Genomic DNA, 20,067 nt, shown 5'->3' on the forward strand with positions numbered 1-20,067 from the left:
TCAAGTAGCCATTAAACATTAAAAATTTAATGAAAACATTTATAAATCAAGTGAAGAAATATAACAGCATATCATGTAAAAAATGTTTTGTGGTGCCTTACCCATTCAGAACTGCAGCCCATATGAAGCTGTATAAATACTGATGTATTAATAAAAGAATCATTGGATTCTTTCATGACTACTTTCTTATAAGTTACACTCATAATTTTAAAATATTCTATCAAGTCTGCAGTATTTTGAGAAGAAAAGCAGCTACTGTTTCAATGGGAAAACTAACACAATAGTCAGTATGACTTGAGGAGCGGGGTGATAAATTGTTCCCTTTTGCAAAGACTAAAAAGTGTTTAAAAAAAAGTTAAAATTAAACAATGGATATGAAACTTCCTTAGTCCCTGTAAAGCAGTGTTATTTTTCCATTTTATTTATTTTTAAAATCAGATTCTTTGTGGTATAATGTACATACAATAAAATGTACCCATTCTAAGAGAATACTCAGAGGTGACCTTGACTGAAGGGCTAAGTGTGGCAAGTGGCATCTTCAGGATGCTGGGGAAGAGCTCACCACCTTCAGTCTTCACAGGTGAGGGAGGCACTGGCTCCTCCCCAAGGTCCTAGCCTACCTGGCAGCAAGAACATTCCTTCCCCCCCTCACCAAGGCCATGCACACCTGTGCCCTACATGGGGCCTCGTGTGGCCAAGGCCAGGGTGCCGGGCCCACGATGGCTTGGTCTCCTTAGCATATGGGCAAGGTGCTCAGCTATGACAGAAACAAGAAGAGCCAACTTGTGAACTGGGCAGGAGCCTGCCTCTGGTTTCCATGAGGGTCAGGCAGCAAGCGTGGACTTCAGTCAGGCCTCCGTTACTGGCAGCAGGCTCTACAGCTTTGAGCGTGCTTCCAAACCTCTTGAAGCCTATTTCCTGACTGGACTGAAGAAGAAAATACTTTTTCAGGATGAAGGTGAAAATGAAATGAGACAATCCACAGGAAGCCATGAGGTGGGAACTCACTTTGTGCCGGCCACGAATATCCTAGCTGTCACCTTGGACACCTGCCATCCAGGACTGCCTCCTGGCTAGTACATCCACACCCACTCTGGCTCTGAAAGGCATCACAACCAAAAATGGGCAGCTGGGGCTAAAGCGTGTTTACGAGGAAAGCTCCAAAGGACCCATTTCACCCAGTTCAACATGCAGCATCTCAGCTGAGGCAGGGTTGCAGCTTCCTCATGTGTTTCCTAAACAGGGCCCAGGGGAACAAAGGCAACCATCACAGCACCATTCCACCATCCCTGGGTCACAGCGGAACTGTCAGTCCACAACAAAGGTGTAAAGATCCATTTCTGCTCAGTTGCTTTATCTTTCACAACTAAAAATAGTCCCAGGTAGCTTCAGCTGGCCCTAAATCAGGTCACAGAACAGCAGGAGACATTCCTTTGGCAAAAAAGGACACATTCTTGTCCTGTATCTTGTACTGGTAAGTGAGGCTCCGATCTCGCTGGGCTGTGGGCTGTGATGGTCTCCTCCACAGGATCCTCAGCTAAGTGACAAAGAGAAGAGTGAAAGAGGAAAGGCCCCCCCCCGCAAATACCTGCTCCATCGTGAACCCTTCCTGCTTCATCGGTGACCTTCAATTGAGGTCATGCACCATGCAGTAATGGGACCGACTTCCAAAACAAAGCTTACTACCAGCCACCTAAAAATAAAGGTTTCCCCTCCATTACAATAGTAATATTTGCTCATTACAGAAAACATGAGAGACAAAGAAAAGTAAAAGGTAGAAAAAACCCATCCAGAGAAGAACCATTAAAAGTATTTTTGTGTATATCCCTTTGGTCTTTTCTGTGTGCATGGTTTTGTACTTTTTGGCTAGATAAATTTTGAAAATCAACACAACAGAATGTGTACACTCAATTCCGAGGCTCAGGAAGACTGGACATTTGTCTCTAGTGACTAGAAAGCTCTTGGGGGCTGACTGGCTTCAGAGCCATAAGCTGCCGGCAGAAGCTTCTCCTCAGGCTATGCCTGGGGCGCACCACCAGCACAGCATCTCTGGGCCTGTGCTTCGTTTTCCACACCTGACTGAACGACGCTGGGCCAAAACGCCCACCCACCCTTAAAGGGTCAAAAGCGGTCAACATGAAGTTAACCTGGAAGAGGTGGTAAAGGCTTTGGGGTGATCCCAAAAGAGAAGTTTCAGAAGGCAGAGAACCACGGCAGCCCCTGGGCATGGGGAGAACCTGACCTCCCAGGGCAGGACTCAGCTTCCACCTAAGTACTCCAAACATCCCAGGCAGAGGCAGCAGTGGGGGCGGCAACGCCAGCCAGTGGAATGGCCTCCCCAAGTCTCTATTTTATTATATTTTTATTAAAAAGATTTTTTTTTTGGCTGCATTGGGTCTTCCTTGTTGCACGCAGGCTTTCTCTAGTTGCAGCGAGTAGGGTCTACTCTAGTTGCGGTGCATGGGCTTCTCACTGCCGTGGCTTCTCTTGTTGTGGAGCATGGGCTCTAGGCACACAGGCTTCAGTAGTTGTGGCACGTGGGCTCAGTAGTTGTGGCTCACGGCTCTAGAGCGCAGGCTCAGTAGTTGTGGCGCACGGGCTTAGTTGCTCCGCGGCATGTGGGATCTTCCCGGACCAGGGCTTGAACCCAGGTCCTCTGCATTGGCAGGCGGATTCTTAACCACTGCGCCACCAGGGAAGTCCCAAGTCTCTATTTTAAAAGGAACGGTGTTGGCCTGAATATACAAAGCCTGCTGTGGTCCTGCAGAGGAATTCCGCTGTTTACTGCCTTCCCCTGTAGACAGCCACCTTCTCTTCAGGAGCTCCCCTTTGGCTGCAAATGGACCACCATGGAAAACCTGCCTTGGTGCATGGGGCCAAGCACCACTTGGGGCGGACTGTGACCTGCATTCACACAACTTCCGAGGCTTCCCTTCCACCTGAAGGCACGCCCCAACCAGACCACCCCACAGCCGGACACTATCCCACGGGCAGCCCAGACTCGGGAGGCGAGCAGCTCCCAGTGAGCCCCAGCCCCTGCGCACCTGCCCATGAACGTCCTTGCAGAAGCCGGTGGCCAGGCCTTCAGCCCGCAGTATCAGCTGGCTCTGGTGACCAAGGCCATTCAGCAGGATGTCATTCTCCTCGTCCTCGGCATCTCCACTGTCGTGCACAAGGGCCACTACATTTCCCTGCAACAGAGACCATGATGGAGACTGATGGCAAGGGATGCCAGGACCAGGGTGTGCTGGACTCTCAGAGCCTCCACTGCCCTGCACCCCTCTCACAGATCAGCCTCCCAGCTGTAGCATCCGCTTTGTGGGAAGCACCCGTGCCTGGGCTCCAGGACCATAACTGCAATCATCTGCTGGATAGTTTCACCAGCACATCCAACCTGTACTTCAGCTCAATCCATCCACAAGCAAGGAATAGTGTCCAATTGTTAAAAAGAATAAAGCAGATCTGTGTGTTCTGTTTTGGGGCAATGGACAGCAAAACATACTGTGTGTTAGTAAAAGGAAAGAAGTACCAAACTGTGTGAATGGTAGGTTACCAATATTGTGAAGAAAAATGCAGGGAGACAAGTGCACATACAAACATGTTCATGACTGCATAGACTCTGGAAGGATATACAACAGAGGAAAAGAGACAATTACTTTTGGCTAAAATAGCCTTTATACTGTTTATATCTTCTTTTTTGCTTTACTGAACTATTCCCAAGTTTTACTTTTTCAACTAAAAGAAGTATTGTTACAAAAAGAGGCTGGTAGTGGGCCACAGAGCAGGCTGAGCTGCAGAAGCTGACTCTGACTGCTTCACTCCCTCCACAAGCCCCAGTGAACTGTGTCCTCCAAGCCCCATACATTTCCTCCTCCTTCCCTTCTCTCCCCATCACCCTGGTACCTGGCCCTGTGACTGTAGCCAGGATGGCCTCAGAAGGTCCCCTGACCCCAGCTTCCAGGCAGGACCTTGCACGCAGGTGAGCAACATGCACTGCTGGATCCACACGCCCCTGGCCAACCCATTTACCCACTCCCCACTGCTCTGCACCCCGCCTGGCCCTCTGGGCCACACGCTGAGCTGCCGTGCTACAAGCTTCCCCTCACTTAACTCTTGCAGTCTGGTTCCTGGGAGATGGGCACCACAGCTGTTCCTATTTTGTTAAAATCTCTAGTATGGCAGAATTTCTATTTTTGCCTCACCACTTGACAATGAAGGTTACACACCCTATCCCTGTATTGCACCTCACAATTTTCATATTGTTTTATTTTTTTGGCTGCACCTTGCGGCATGCGAGATCTTAGTTCCCCGACCAGGGATCAAACCCATGCCCCTGCAGTGGAAGCACAGAGTTTTAACCACTGGACCGCCAGGGAGGTCCCTTCACCTCACAATTTTTTTTTTTTTTTCACCTCACAATTTTTAAAGCAGTTTTACACCCATTATCTCAGCCAACCTTCAAAACACACTCAGAGCGATATGACACCGCGTGGCAGAGCGGGGACAGCAGCAGTACTGCAAATGACCAGCCCCGTTAAAGACAGTGCCAGCACCCTTTTAGTTTTCAGGGCCTTATTTTTCATCAATGGCAGGTAGTGGAGAGCAAGGTGCATTGACTGAAAGGTTCCTGGGCCTGCCAGGGTAAAGCCAAAGCCCCAAGCACTTAAACAGAAAAGATCACTGCAAGCAAGTGAGGCCTGGGCCTGTCGGCCCATACGGGTCACAGGCAGGAGCACAGGGAGCAGGCCCATGATTACCTTCCGTTCCTGGCACACGGTGGCTCTGCAGTAGTGGATGAAGTCCAGCACCGCCACTGCCCCCACGCCCAGGCTTAGCAGCACACTGAGGTCGTCCACCAGCAGCACCGGGCACCTCCAGGCAGCCTCCCCACTGTCCATGGGCTTCAGGGCCTCCTGCACAAACTCATACAGCGGCTGCAGGTTCCCAGAGTTGGCCTCCCTGGGACACAGGGAAAAAGTTACCAGAGAGCTCATGTGCTCTACAAGTGTTTATGAGACTGCACAGCACCACAGGAAAGGGTTAGGGGGAGAGAAGGAACTGGATTCCAGTCCTTGGCACCAAGGGGCTCACGATCTGGCTGGAAAGAAAAGGCACGCATGCACACGTGAGTACATTTACTTCAGTTCAAACATTCCCTGAGGCCTACTAGGTACAAAGCACTGTGCTAAAAACTGGCAGACACAGAAATAAACAGCCCCCGAGGCTCATACAGCCTCTCAATCCAAGAACTTAAGGCATCTGAAAGACTCATTGGGACTGGGCAGGAGAGGCCTTCCCAGGAGGTCACAGTTGGGTATGAAAGCTAAGCAACGGTTCAGGTGTCCTGGGGGTGAGGGCAGCAGTCTAAGGGCTACCGGTGTGCTCGTGTGCGTACCAGGTCCGACCTGTTTCTGACACACATGGCCCTGCTACCTCCATCTCCCCAGTGACTACAGCAGTTGTCTCCCAGCAATAGGTCAGGGCCTGGGGCCCAGGCACTGGCCCCACTGCCCCACACTCCAGGGCTGAGCCCCACTGACAGCCGGGACAACAGTGCCCTATAACCTGGGCTCAGGTGTAAACCAGGCCCACGCACTCAGACAGACACCCAGGTTCAGAGATGCGAAGGGCTGTGCCCCAGGCCACACATACAGGGTCAGGACACGTGGCCTTCTGACTCCACACTGAGCCCGGCCACTACGTAAGGCTGAGTCTGAGGGAGCGCAGAGCGGGGAGAGGCCCCATACAGACTCCCTGGGGTGGAGGAAGCACAGCAACCAGGTGCGGCATCTGCTACGTCTGTGACTGATGCTCATGAAAGACAAGAAGCAGGAACACCAACCTGCAGGCAACAAACTTTTTCTTAAAGGGCCAACAGTAAATATTTTAGGCTTGTGGGTCATATGGTCCCTGTCTCAACTCTCACCTCTGCTGCTGTAGTGCCAGACAGCCAGGGACAATACGCGAACAAACGAGTGTGGCTATTCCAACAAAACTTTATTTACCAAAACAGGTAGCTGGCCCCATGGCCCGTAGTTTGCTGACCCCATATCAAGCCAAGAACAGAACAGAGGTGTGTGCTAGGGCTCTGAGCCAGGGTTGGAAAAACCAGCAAAGCACACTATTCTGCCACATGTCCAGCAAATGATGCTTTCTATCGCTTCAGGGACAGCCACACACCCTCTGGCCCACGGTCAGAGCCAAGGACCTTCCGATAATGCTGCGATACCAGGGAGGTGTCTGACTCCTGAAGCCAGCTCTACCCTCCCATACACTGAGGAGAAGGAATCACACAGCAACCCTGGGCTGGGCCTACCTGCCAGGTGTGCTCTGGGCTGGGTCGTGGGCTGACTGACCTGAGGAACTGCAGGGGGTGTGGCTCCTCCTGAGGCCGAAAGAAGACGTCCACCGCAGACTTGAGACCCTCGAGGAACACGAGCTGCCCGCGTTCCCGCGCTGTGGTCAGGCTGACACCCTACACCCGACGGAGAGGCGAATGAGTTCCTGAGCCTTGCGGGGGACCCACCAGAGAGGCTAGACTCCAGCTCACGAGAGGGCTCCGGACACATTCTGAACCCTGCAGACGTGTGTCTGTCCACCCTCCGGAGGAGCCCATGTCTTGCCTCCCCTGGGTGTTCCCAACACACAATTCCCGTTCTGCTTTCAGATGTGCATTTACATTTACCTGTCACATTTTTTTTTTAATTTACTTTCTTTTGCTTATATATTTATTTTTATGATTACCCAGTACTGGTTTTTAATTTATAATAGTAATATAAAGTTTCTTTTTTAAGGGCACGTAGTTACAAAATTTTAAAAACAGTACGTGGGGGGGTGGTGGTGGGATGAATTGGGAGATTGGGATTGACATGTATACACTAATATGTATAAAATAGATAACTAATAAGAACCTGCTGTATAAAAAAATAAATAAAATAAAATTCAAATATTCAAAAAAAAATACAGTAAGTAAATAGTAACAGTAAAGACGGTGGCAGGATGACATTCTCTGCTGCAACTACTCAACTCTGCTACCGTAGAGCAAGAGCAGCCATAGACCATTCATGAGCAAATGGGGCTGGCTGTGTTCTAATAAAACTTTATCTACAAAAAACAGGGGGTGCAGGCTGTGGTTGGTCAACCCCTGCTCTAGACCAGCACTTCTTAAATACAGGTCTTCATGAAACACACAATTAAGAATCTCTTGAGATACCTGATTAAAATGCAGATCCCTGAGCCCCACTCCAGATCTCCAGAACCAGAAGCCTTGGGGGCAGGGCCCAAGAATGTGCATTTCAACAAACACCCAGAGATGGTGACACCATCTAAATGTGCAACCCACTGTTCTGTCTGTGCAGAAACAGGTGACATGGAACTTCTTAGACTCCTCATGTCCCTAGACCAGGCCTCATCACTCATTCATACACCAGAGTTCACTATATGCAACACCATTAGCAACGTAGCCACCCTGGCAGAGAGAAGGATTCCTGATCATCACCTTTACTCTCACTCATTACCATTCTCCTGATGTAAGAACAATAATACACCAAGAGGATGGAAGCTCACGCTCTAGTACTTTGCACACCCAGTGCTGTGCATGTCTTTCCTGCCGTGTTGATGATTCCAAGGTAACAGAAAAAGCAGCCAAACTGGATATGAGAATACACAACTTTCTCATCTATGAAAACAGATGCTAGGGCCACAGACACGCCTCACAGACCTGGAATGCAACACACGTTCGTGACATGACAGTGCTCCCTGAGCTCACGATCTAACCTCTAACACAGGAACTTCTCCCTTCCCTGCAAAGGATGAGAAAGAGCTTACCCTTCTCTCACTCTCTCATTGTTTTCTCCCCATCAGAGAAGAGGCAGTGATGTGGCCCAATAGTATGACTGGCACTTCAAAGATCACTGCTGATGGGTGGCCTGGTTCTCTCCCTCTCTGAGGCTGACCTAATCAAAACAAAAAGCAAAAACACACTACAAGGGACTTCCCTGGTGGCGCAGTGGTTAAGAATCTGCCTGCCAATGCAGGGGACACAGGTTCGAGCCCTGGTCCGGGAAGATCCCACATGCCGCAGAGCAACTAAGCCCGTGCACCACAACTACTGAGCCTGCGTGCCACAACTACTGAAACCCACACGCCTAGAGCCCACACTCCGCAACAAAAAGAAGCCACTGCAATGAGAAGCCCATGCACTGCAACGAAGAGTAGCACTTGCTCGCGCAACTAGAGAAAGCCCGCGCACAGCAACAAAAACCCAACGCAGCCAAGAAATAAATAACATAAATTTAAAAAAAGATCCTAGCAGGACTTTAAAAAAACAAACAAACAAAAAAACACACTACAATAACAACCCAGTAAATTCACCAGGTCACAGGTCACAAGTAATGGGCCAAGCCAGGCCAGGAGGTTCACCAGCCTCTGGGCCATCTTATTCTTGCTTGGCTGCATCTAATGAGATGAGGGGCAAACCAAGATGAGGTAAGAGGCACATGACAAAAGCGCCTGCCTCTCCCCACATTTGTGTCCTAAGCCCTAGACTTAGGGAGACACAGTGGGAGGCACTCAACTTGGCAGCAGACCAAGCTGTGATCTCTCACTCACTAGGAACAAGATTAAAGCTCACACCGAGAAGGAGAAAACCTGAACTGGTCCAGACTCAACAGAGAAGAGTTTGATTAATTAACAACAGATCTGGGACTTCCCTCGTGGGGCACTGGATAAAACTCCGCACTCCCAATGCAGGGGGACCGGGTTCGATCCCTGGTCAGGGAACTAGATCCCACATGCATGCCGCAACTAAGAGTTCACATGCTGCAACTAAGGAGCCCGCCTGCCGAAACTAGACCCAGTGCAACCAAATAAATAAATAAATATTTTTTAAAAACACACACCAGATCTGGTTCTACAAACTTTATAAATTAACAAAACATGTAGAGATGCTGCCTTAGCCCTTCAGATAAGGGGTTCAGGATTCCATGGTTTCCTTAGTCCCTCCCTTGCTAAATTCTCCACAACCCAAACAGGGAAGCCCAGCCTGACAGCACACTCACACATGCCTGGCACACACACTCACTCAGGGATCTCATCACGGAGTTCTAAAATATTTACCAGCTTCTGTCCCACGATATTGTAGTGACTGAAGGACTGGATGAGTGCCACAAAGCAGACTTTACAATTAGCTGGAAAATAAAATAAAATAAACTGATTTTTAATAAAGTCTCTACTTACAATCAGTCTCGTATACTTCATGCCTCTGGAAACAAAAGCAATGAGGCAGATCTAGAGAACCAAGGCCTTGCAACCTGACATACCCAATTTGATTCTAAGATGTACTTTTTCTCGTATTTAATAATAATACCTTATTTCATTGATTCTGAGATGTACTTCCTCTGTGAGAGGTATTACTAGGAATCTTAATTTGTTCCACTGAAAATAAATTGTGGTTTTTAAAAAAATTATATTTTTCTAATTGCTTGTTGGTGTACAGAAATACAATGGATTTTTTTGTTTGTTTTGTTTTTGGCTGTGTTGGGTCTTCGTTTCTGTGCGAGGGCTTTCTCTAGTTGCGGCAAGCGGGGACCACTCTTCATCACCGTGCGCGGGCCTCTCACTATCGTGGCCTCTCTTGTTGCAGAGCACAGGCTCCAGACGCGCAGGCTCAGTAGTTGTGGCTCACGGGCCTAGTTGCTCCACGGCATGTGGGATCTTCCCAGACCAGGGCTCGAACCCGTGTCTCCTGCATTGGCAGGCAGATTCTCAACCACTGCGCCACCAGGGAAGCCCTACAATGGATTTTTTAAACTAGTCTTATACCCAAGAAGAGACAAGGAGAGCACAAAGAAGCTCTAGCTACCTTATGAACATAATTAATTCTAATAATTTATCTGTAGATTCTCTTGGTCTTTATAAGCCGACAATAACATCATCCGGAAAGGAAAATAACTTTCAAAGCTGTAAATTATTACAATTAAGAGTGCCAAAGGTCTACCTTGTTTCCTGGCCTGGCTCAGTGGGGACTCAAGGAAAATCAATAAGTCTTTTTTTCATTTGGCTGTTTTCTTCTTCTAATCAATTTCTGTGGGTGAATTGCAGTGGCCATGCTGTTTTCTTCCCTGTGTTCTTTAGGAAGCATCTACTGCCAGGGCAAAGTGTTAATGGGTAAAGTGCCTAGAGACTTCAAAATAGACAAGGACCAAGGAGCAACTAAATGAGAAGGCCACACAAGGACCTCCGGGAGGCAGTGCCTATGCAGGACGTGGAGAAGTGGAAGGCGGGACTGGATACAAGGAGCACATGCCACTCTCTGGCAGAGTAGGAGACGGAACCAGATGGTCCAGTAATCAGCTACCTGATAAACAGCCATTTGGCTGCCCGAACACCAAAGCCCTGGCTAGTTAATACGATTCCTATTGCTTCCTGAATCAGGCTTTTTTTTTTTTTTTTTGCCTTGGGTTTTCTTTTTCTACAGTCCATACCTTTGAGATAGAAGGAGAGAAAGTGGTGCACAAGGAAACTGCCATCTGTCTTGGCATCACAGAGTAGAGTCAGTTTCCCCTAAAAATTAAGAAGAACACAAAAACATGAATTAGACTCCCGGGAAAGAGGTCAGCTGAGTGTCAAAATCTAGCCGGTTGTATCCACCCCTAAATTTCTACACCTGGAGACTCTGCATATGTGTGTGTGTGTGTGTATTTAACCACAAAAAGAAGAAAATAAGTCAAAATTATGGAAAAACCAATAATTAAGATGATTGGTATTAAGTCACTCATTATGGGCAAGCATATCTCAACCTCATAATTCCCAAGGCAATAAAGAATAGAATCCCTTCTCTTCCTCACCAGTCTTGGAGAGAATTAAATCCTGAACAAAGGAAGCTTTTATCATGGAATCCAACAAAAATCACTGACTGCCAAGATTTTAAGGGGTCTTCTAAAAAGTCATCTGATCCAGCTTCCTCCCTATTTCTAATCCTGCTTCCAATTCTGTCCCCTAGGTAGGGGAGAGTGAAGAAGTAGTTGTTGACAGAGACTTCCAGTATCAAAGTCCTCCTCCCAAAGGCCCTGGAAACTGCTTCAGGCAGAGCTCTGATCATGGAGAGCCCTGGAAAGACCTCTAACAGTGGTCTCTGCAGGGCCTGGCTGCCCTGCTCCAGCCACCCCTAGTTCCTTCTCAGTGACAGGGAAGGTCGTCTCTGTGCTGTTGTGATTTTTTTCACTTATAAAATATGAAAGATCACACTAGCAGAATTTGATCACACTAGCGCCATTTGTCATTTCCTGGCGCCCACTTCTATCCTCCTTTCCCTGTGGCCCTGGGCTTGGACTTTGGAGGTGCTAGTAGTAACTGGCAAGGTAACCAGCGCCATCTGGAGGCTTGGGCAGAGAAGAACTGCTGGGCAATTAAGATGCACAAGTATCCACTGAATACTATTTGCCAGGCATTAGGGAGTCATAAAAAGGTTTTACACACTTGGTGTCCTGTCTTTCTGGAAGAGCTTACCATTTCATCAGAAAGACAACAGCTATGAAATAAGTCAGGTATATTCCTAGGAGAGGTAACCCTTGGGCGAAAGCGTGGAAATTTTCGAAATGCCCTAGAGTGTGAGGAGGGAGAAGAAAACAAGAGTAGCGAGCCTGTGGTGCCAAAGATGGACTCCTACAATCCAACGTTGGCTGAGAGCAGCTTCAAAGAGTACTATTCGAGAACACGAGGAGGAAGAGGAGCAGCAGCATTCGCTGCGACCTGCCGAGCGCTCCCGAGCCAGAGGGAGGCTCAGGATGGTTAAGAAGCTGGTCCCACGTGATGGGTGGAGAGTCGAACTCTCCTCTCCTCTCCTCTCAGGCAGCCTCTTTTGGGGCGCCGGAACTCCCACCACACTGAACACGCAAAGGGCTCGCCCGGTACACGTCTGTGAACTTAAGCCAATCCAAACGTCGGACATGCTTTCTATGGACTTTCAAGGGCACGCACGACCTATGAGAAGGCGCGAGATGCCCATCTCCCACAAGCCCAAATGTCCAGGCCAGCTCCGGGCGGGCCCTCTTTGCACTACAACTCCCAGGCGCCCCGGGGTCCCCGGACGTCGCGTTATTTCTCACGGGTCCGCGTGCGCTTCCCGTACGGTCTTCCGCCACGCTCCCAGGACGCGCCCCCTTCCTGACCGTGCAATCTCTTACCTGCTCCGCCTGGTCAGGGGTGGTGTTGAGAAGGTTATTGAGTTCCGGGAACATTCCGAGCAACGGGAACGAGCACCCTAGACAGGAAGATGGGGGTGCCACGGAGACAGCGGAGGCTGAAGAGCAAAACCTACGGCACAAGACCGCGCGGAAGGAGCGCGCACGCGCAACGCCGCTTCTAGGCGCCGGCCGCAGCCAATCGGACGGGCGCCTTGACCCGGGCCGCATCCGGCGCACGCGCGGGGATGCGCATCCGGCCGGGGGACCGGGGCGCTGGGAGGTGCGGTTCCTTACCTGCGGGTCTCCAGCAGGGGCTTCCCCCGACCGAGGCCCCGGGAGACCGGTCTCTTCCTCCTTACCTTGACCGCTGTCTCTCCCCGGCCCGGGGCCTCCGAACAGTACGGCCTATCGAGCTCCTGCGGGGTGCCCCACACTGCTAGAAGCTCGAGCTGCATCGGCGACCCAGACTGGCGAAGATGCCCTCCCTCGCGCAAAGCAGAAAACAAACATAATGAACACGGAATGATATATTGAAAAGTTCTATGGAAAAATGAAAAAGCAGGATAAGGGAGTAACGATGGAGTGGGGGTAGGTTTCGGAATTAAAGAGGTTGTCAACGTAGGGTCACTGACCAAGTGTGGTTGAAACACGCTCTGCAAGCTCCTACTCGGGGCTTTTGCACTAACTGTTTACCCTCCCTCTACTGCTCTTTTCCTAGATACTCAACCGTTCATAAAAATCCCCCACTTCTTTCATATCTTTGCTCAGATGTCACTTTATCACCGAGGTGTTTCGTAAGCATCCTATTTAAATCGCAAACAGCCCCTTCCCCAGCACTTCTTATCCTTTCCCCCGCTTTTATTTTTTTTCCATACCATTTATATCTAGTATACCATGTATAGTTCTAGCCCAATCAATCTCAGATCCCCAGGGATAAACGTGTAATTCAAAGAAGTCAATTTTATTTGATGATTACAGTGAGGGAGATAGCAAACAAGTGGAGCCCACAGGCTTATCAACAAGCACAGGAGAAAGTTGTATGAGGATCTGGGTTCAGGGGAAATTTAAATGAAGCAGTGTTTTGATGGGTTCACATCAGAGCACAGCTGTTTGAAGAAAAAGTCAAAATGTGGCCTGACTGCAAAGTAGCCCAGGGTTTCCATGGAAATGAGAAGATTAAGATAGATGTGGGGCTTCCCTCGTGGCGCAGTGGTTGAGAATCCGCCTTCCAATGCAGGGGACACGGGTTCGAGCCCTGGTCCAGGAAGGTCCCACATGCCTCGGAACAACTAAGCCCGTGCGCCACAACTACTGAGCCTGCGCTCTAGGGCCTGCGAGCCACAACTACTGAAGCCCGCGCGCCTAGAGCCCGTGCTCCGCAACAAGAGAAACCACTGCAATGAGAAGCCCGTGCATGGCAACGAAGACCCAACACAGCCAAAAATAAAATATAAATAAATAAATTTATTTTAAAAAAAAGATAGATGTGGAATGTAGTCACTTATCTGAAGCTCTGCATCTAGGCTGGAAATGGAGGCTCCTGTCTCTATGTGTCAAAATCACTTAGATCCTCCAGCTAAGAGTGGATGTTTCACGATTACTGCTATGTGAGAAAGAGGAAAGCAGGCAGGGGCATCCAGGGGCTGCCCTGACACTCAAAGCTAGGTCTCCATGTTTTCCTGTCGAGTGTGAACAGTTTCACAAAACATCAACATCAGCCTCATTGTGATGGATAAAGACAAAACTACACAACTCCATCATCATGTTGACCACAGAACATGAACATTGTCTAAGACAAAACCGAAATATCCCCTTTCCCAGAAAATGAGTGCCGCTTCATACCAATAATATAGCCACACGTTAGTTAGACCACCCTATGCTAAGACATGTTAACATAGCGAACCATAGAATTTTATCCTGTTGCTCAGCCATAAAAAGAATGAAACAATGCCATTGGTAGGAACATAGATAAACGTAGAGATGACCATACAAAGTAAAATCAGTCAGAAAAAGAAAAATATATGATATCACTTATAGGTAGAAGTGAAAAATTGATGCAAATGAACTAATTTATAAAGCAGAAGCAGAATCACACAAGGAGAAAATAAACTTAGGGTTACCAAACGGAAAAAGAGCAGTGAGAGGATTAAATAAGGAGGTTGGGATTAACATATACACACTAATACATATAAAACAGATAAGCAAAAATGACCTACTGTACACCAGAGGGAACTCTACTCAACACTCAGTAATAACCTACATAAAAAGAGAATCCGAAAAAGAATAGATACATGAATATATACAACTGAATCACGTTGCCATAGACCTACAACAACATGACATAATTGTAAATCAACTATATGTCAACAGATAATAAAACTTATTTTTTTAAAAAAAGAAAGAAATGCCTATTCTATTCCAATCAGAGCTCGGTGACGGGGGCTGGTGTCACATCCCTAAAGCTTGAGCAGACTTGAGTCCCAAGGCTGGACTGTCCTGGTGCTGAGGGAGCTGGGAAGGATGGGGTAGCAAAGCAGCCCCCCTTGGACTTGTAGTGACAGGTCCCCTCTGGATGGACCACAGTCTCTGGATCCTGGCGGGCCCTCCTACACCTCAACCAAGCCTAGTGCACCCAAAGAATGGTGGACCCTCTGAGCTGGAAGAACTTTGAAATGTCACGTGGTCTGCACGTCTCCTGGTGGTGGGGTTCCCACGTGCAGCCTCTTTCCTTAGAGGCGCCCCACCTATATACGACAGCACTCTCAGCATAGCGATTTGACAGAGGTTGGGATTTGTCTGGGAAGGGGGTGGGAGGGTAAGGGGGAATGAGAAAAGGAACACAAGTCCTTGGGTGTTTCTTCTGGCACATTCCACTCTAATTCACAACACAGGAACCGGACTAGCCCTAAGGCCCCTGTACCTTAGTAACCAGAGTTGGGCAGGAGGAAATGCTGCTGCCTTGTGGCGTTTTCCCATAACAACAACTTTAACCCCGCTGCTTATGGGCACTTAATATTCACAAAGCCTGCAGGGCTAGAAATGACACCTGCCCCCAAGAAAGATCCTCAGGGAGGTAATAAAAAGAATTCAAGACAGGGCAGACCTTCAAGCAGCCAATTTCAACAGGGAAGCTGTACTCACACCGTTTAAAACAAAACCACACGGAATGATGCACAACATTGCTAATTCTTAGAGAAACGCAATTCAAACGTACAACGAGGGATCACCTCGCACCAGTCAGAATGGCCATCACCAAAATGTCTACAAACAATAAATGCGGGAGAGGCCGTGGAGAAAACGGAACCCTCCTCCGCTGTTGGTGGGAATGTAAATTGCTAACAGGAGCTATGCACAACAGTACGGAGGTTCCTGAAGAAAAAAACCAAAAATAGAGCTACCAACTGATCTGGGAATTCCACGCCTGGGCCTATGTCCGGAGAAAACCATCATGTGAAAAGGCACATGCACACCACCATTGCTTGCAGCATGATATACGATAGCCAAGACATGGAAGCAACCAAAATGTCCATCGACAGATGAATGGATAAAGAAGATGTGGTATAGATATACAAAGGGATATTTATCAGCCATATAAAAGGATGAAATCATGCCAATTGCAGCAACATGGATGGACCTAGAGGTGATCAGAGTAAGTCAAGTAAGTCAGACAGAGAAAGGCAAATCTCATACGATGTCACTTACAGATAGAATAGAGAAAGTGACGCAAATGTTCTAATTTACAAAAGAGAAACTGACTGACAGACTTACAACACAATTGTTGGTTACCAAAGGGGAAAGGTGTGGGGGGAGGAGTAAATTAGGACGTTGGGATTCACATATACAGAGCAACATGTATAAAATAGATAATCCACAAGGACTTACTGTACAGCAGAGGTAACTCTACTCAACACTCTGATATACCCTATATGGGAAAAGCATCCACAAAAGTTTGTATGACTGTATGTGTATAACTGTATCAGGTTGTTGTACAACTAAAACAAACGCAATAGTGTAAATCAATTATACTCATATAAAGTAAAAATTAAATTAAAAAAAGAAATAAATGCTTAATATATTCCCCACAGTACTCGGTAACCTGGCATGGTGTCAGTCTCTGGGGCCTGAGCAGGCTTTGTTCCCACACTGAACTCTTGTGGGTCCGCGGGAGCTGGGGAGGATGTGCCAGCAAATGAGCTCCCCTTGGACCTGTAGTGCCTGGTACTCTCTGGATGGGACCACTATCTCCAGATCCAGTTGAGCCCTCCTATAGCTGAACCAAGACTAGTGCACCCAAAGTTGCTCAATGTCAGTAATAATCAATAAATGCAATCAAAACCAGAGTTATGTATCACTCCACACCTAACATATACACACTACTATATATAAAATAGATAACAAACAAGGACCTACTATATGGCACAGGATACTACAATATATTCAATATCCTTTAATATAGAATAATGGAAGATTTTGAAAAATAACATATATATATTTATAACTTAATCGCTTTGCTATGCATTTGAAACTTTGTCACTGAACTATACTTCAATTAAAAAAAATTCACCTCACTTTGTTACAGTATCCAATCCCATGAAAACCTTCCTCCAAATCACCTAACAACCTCAAATATTTAATTCTGTTCTATTGCTCTCATAATAGCACTCCCTATGGTTTCTTTCTTTTGCATTGTCTTTCACAGCAATGAGTAATTAATCCAACCTTTTCAACAAGCGGTATGTTTTTGGTATTTGTTTCCTGGAGCAAATTGACATATGATTTCAAACAGTGAAGTCTTGTTTTTAGAGAATAAATTTTTCAGCAACAATGCAGTAGTCTCTCAAAGAAACGTGTTACGTGAGACTCCAGCAGACACACGTCCTTGAGAGAAATACTGTTTCCTGTTAAATCTGGCTTTATCTGTGTTGTCAATGAATAGCAGGACAGGTGTTTACAGATTGAGCTAATTGTTCTTTTCTTAGTTTCCTTATTCATTGGAATCTTCATGCTAGGAGGCAGGAGGGTGGGATTTTTGTCTGTTTTATTTGCTCTTATTTCCTAAAACAGTGGCAGGCACATAGAAGGTACAGGTAAACCTCATTTTACCGTACTTCGCAGATATTGTGTTTTTAACACATTGAAGTTTTGTGGCAACCCTGCATCAAGCAGGGGCATCAGCACTATTTTCCCAACAGCATTTGCTCACTTTGTGTCTCTGTGTCACATTGTGGTAATTCTCACAATATTTTAAACGTTTTCATTATTATTATATTTGTTATGAGGATCTGTGATCAGTGATCTTTTATATTACTACTATGACTCACTGAAGGCTCAGATGATGGTTAGCATTTTTTAGCAATTAAGTACTTTTTAATTAAGGTATGTACACTTTTTTTTAAGACATAATAATATTTCACACTTAATATACTGTCACGTAGTGTAAACTTAACTTTTGTATGCATGGAAAAGCAAAAAATTCATGTGACTCACTTGACTGTGACATATACTTCATTGTGGTGGTCTGGAAGTGAACCCACAATATCTCTGAGGTATGAGTGTACTCATTTTGAAGGAATAAATTTATGTGTATTTTTCTGCAACTATGGGCTGTCTTTTCACTCCACTCCTCCCCCACTTTCTTGATGATGTCCTTTAAAGCAAAAAAGTTTTTTTATTGTGGTAGTCAAAAAGTTCGCTAGGTTTTTTCTGTAAGATGGCTCTAGTAGTGCGTAGTCGTCTTTAACCTCATTCAAAACAATTTTGTTAGATTGTATTGTGACAGCTGTCATATCAGTGTGCATTAAAAAGAAAAACTTATCAAAATTGGTGAATTTTTGTATAGCCATTTTAATATTGAATATGGAAAAAAGGCAACATTTTGGCATATTATGCCTTATTATTTCAAGAACGGTAAAAACGCAACTGAAATGCAAAAAAAGATTTGTGCAGTATATGGAGAAGGTGTTGTGACTGATCGAATGTGTCAAAAGTGGTTTGTGAAGTTTTGTGCTGGAGATTTCTCACTGGACAATGCTCCATGGTCAGATAGACCAGGTGAAGTTGATGGCGATCAAATCGAGACATTAATTGAGAACAATCAACTTTACACCAAGTGGGAGATAGCCGACATACTCAAAATGTCCAAGTCAAGCGCTGAAAATCATTTGCACCAGCTTGGTTATGTTCATCACTTTGATGTTTTGGTTCCACATAAGTCAAGTGAAAAAAACCTTCTTGACTGTATTTCCACATGTGATTCTCTACTTAAAGGTAATAAAAACTTTCCATTTTTAAAACAGATTGTGATGGGTGATGAAAAGTGGATACTGTACAATTGTGTGGAATGGAAAAGATCGTGGGGCAAGCAAAATGAACCACCACCAACTACACCAAAGGCCGGTCTTTATCCAAAGAAGGTGATGCTGTGTATGTGGTGGGATGGAAGGGAGTTCTCTATCATGAGCTCCTTCCAGAAAACCAAACGATTAATTCCAACAAGTACTGCTCCCAATTAGACCAACTGAAAGCAGCACTCGATGAAAAGCGTCCGGAATTAGTCAACAGAAAACGCATAATCTTCTATCAGGATAATGCAAGACCGCATGTTTCTCTGATGACCAGGCAAAAACTGTTACAGCTTGGCAGGGAAGTTCTGACTCATCTGCCGTATTCACCAGACATTGCACCTTCGGATTTCCATTTAATTCTGTCTTTACAAACTTCTCTTAATAGAAAAAATTTCAATTCCCTGGAAGACTGTAAAAGGCACCTGGAACAGTCCTTTGCTTAAAAAGATAAAAAGTTTTGGGAAGATGAATTATGAAGTTGCCTGAATAATGGCAGAAGGTAGTGGAACAAAACGTTGTTCAATAAAGTTCTTGGTGAAAATGAAAAATGTCTTTTATTTTTACTTAAAAATGGAAGTAACTTTTTGGCCAACCCAATAGTTTTAATGAAGTCCAGTTTATTTACTGTTTTGTTTGTTTGCTTGTGCTTTTGGTGTCATTTCTAAGAATCCATTGCCAAATCCAAGGTCATGAAGATTTACCCTTATGTTGTCTTCTAAGAATTCTGTAGTTTTAGCTCATACAGTTAAGTCATTGATCCATTTTGAGTTAATTTTTGTATAGGATGTGAGGTAAGAATCCCTGTCATCTGGGATTCTGATAGGGATTATATTGAATCTGTAGATGAATGTGAAGAGTACTTCCATCTTAACAATGTTAAGTTTTTCAATTCATAAACATTGGATATTTTTACATTTATTTAGATCTTCTTTCATTTCCTTCAACAATGTTTTGCAGATTTCAGAGTATAAGGTTTACATTTTTGTTTAATTTATTCCTATGTATTTTATTCTTTTTTATGCAATTGCAAATAGACATTTTTTCTTAATTTTATTTTTCAGGTTGTTCATTGCAAGTGTATAAAAACACAGTTGATTATGTATATTCATCTTGTATTCTGAAACCTTGCTGAACTTATCTGTTCTAGTAGTTTTTCAGTAGATTCCTTAGGATTGTCTACATATAAGATCTTGTCATCTGCAAATAGAGATAATTTTACTTCTTTCTTTCCAATCTGGATGCCTCATATTTATTTTATTGCCAAATTGCCCTAAGTAGAGCTTCCAATTCAATGTTAAGTAGAGCTTCCAATTCAATGTGGAATAGGAGTGGCGAGGGCAGACATCCTTGTTTTGTTCCTGCTCTTAGTGGAAAAGCATCCAATCTTTCACCATTGAGTTTGATGCCAATTGTGGGTTTATCACTGATGCCCTTGTTTGGGTTGAGGAAGTTCCCTTCTATTCCTAGTTTGGTCAGTCCTCTTATTCTTTTTGACGCTTCTTTCCCCAGCCCTGGTAGTTTCCTCACATGCTGAATAC

At 45.8% G+C, this 20,067-nt stretch overlaps 1 protein-coding gene and 1 long non-coding RNA gene across 8 annotated transcripts; one reads left to right on the top strand and one right to left on the bottom strand.

The window, feature by feature from the left end:
• ELP6 (elongator acetyltransferase complex subunit 6) lies at positions 1 to 12,634 on the bottom strand. Of its 7 annotated transcripts, none has more exons than XM_082412013.1 (7): positions 12,186 to 12,549; positions 10,485 to 10,563; positions 9,118 to 9,188; positions 6,357 to 6,475; positions 4,758 to 4,959; positions 3,045 to 3,191; positions 1 to 1,537 (listed from the first exon to the last, which is right to left on the bottom strand). In XM_082412013.1, the coding sequence occupies exons 1-7, from the start codon at positions 12,411 to 12,413 to the stop codon at positions 1,409 to 1,411; spliced, it is 975 nt and encodes a 324-aa protein (XP_082268139.1). In that variant the 5' UTR covers positions 12,414 to 12,549; the 3' UTR covers positions 1 to 1,408. The 7 variants fall into 7 exon arrangements, with proteins under 7 accessions (XP_082268139.1, XP_082268141.1, XP_082268142.1 ...); XM_082412015.1 differs by lacking the exon at positions 12,186 to 12,549 and adding an exon at positions 11,509 to 12,081; XM_082412014.1 differs by lacking the exon at positions 1 to 1,537 and adding an exon at positions 1,544 to 2,833.
• Positions 12,635 to 12,685: 51 nt separating this feature from the next.
• LOC309637423 lies at positions 12,686 to 13,662 on the top strand. The gene is made up of 2 exons (XR_014250527.1): positions 12,686 to 12,773; positions 13,423 to 13,662. It is a non-coding gene; the product is annotated as an uncharacterized lncRNA (long non-coding RNA).
• Positions 13,663 to 20,067: the final 6,405 nt, after the last annotated feature.

Source organism: Balaenoptera physalus (assembly GCF_965194825.1).
Source record: "Balaenoptera physalus genome assembly, chromosome: 11".
Taxonomy (NCBI): domain Eukaryota; kingdom Metazoa; phylum Chordata; class Mammalia; order Artiodactyla; family Balaenopteridae; genus Balaenoptera; species Balaenoptera physalus.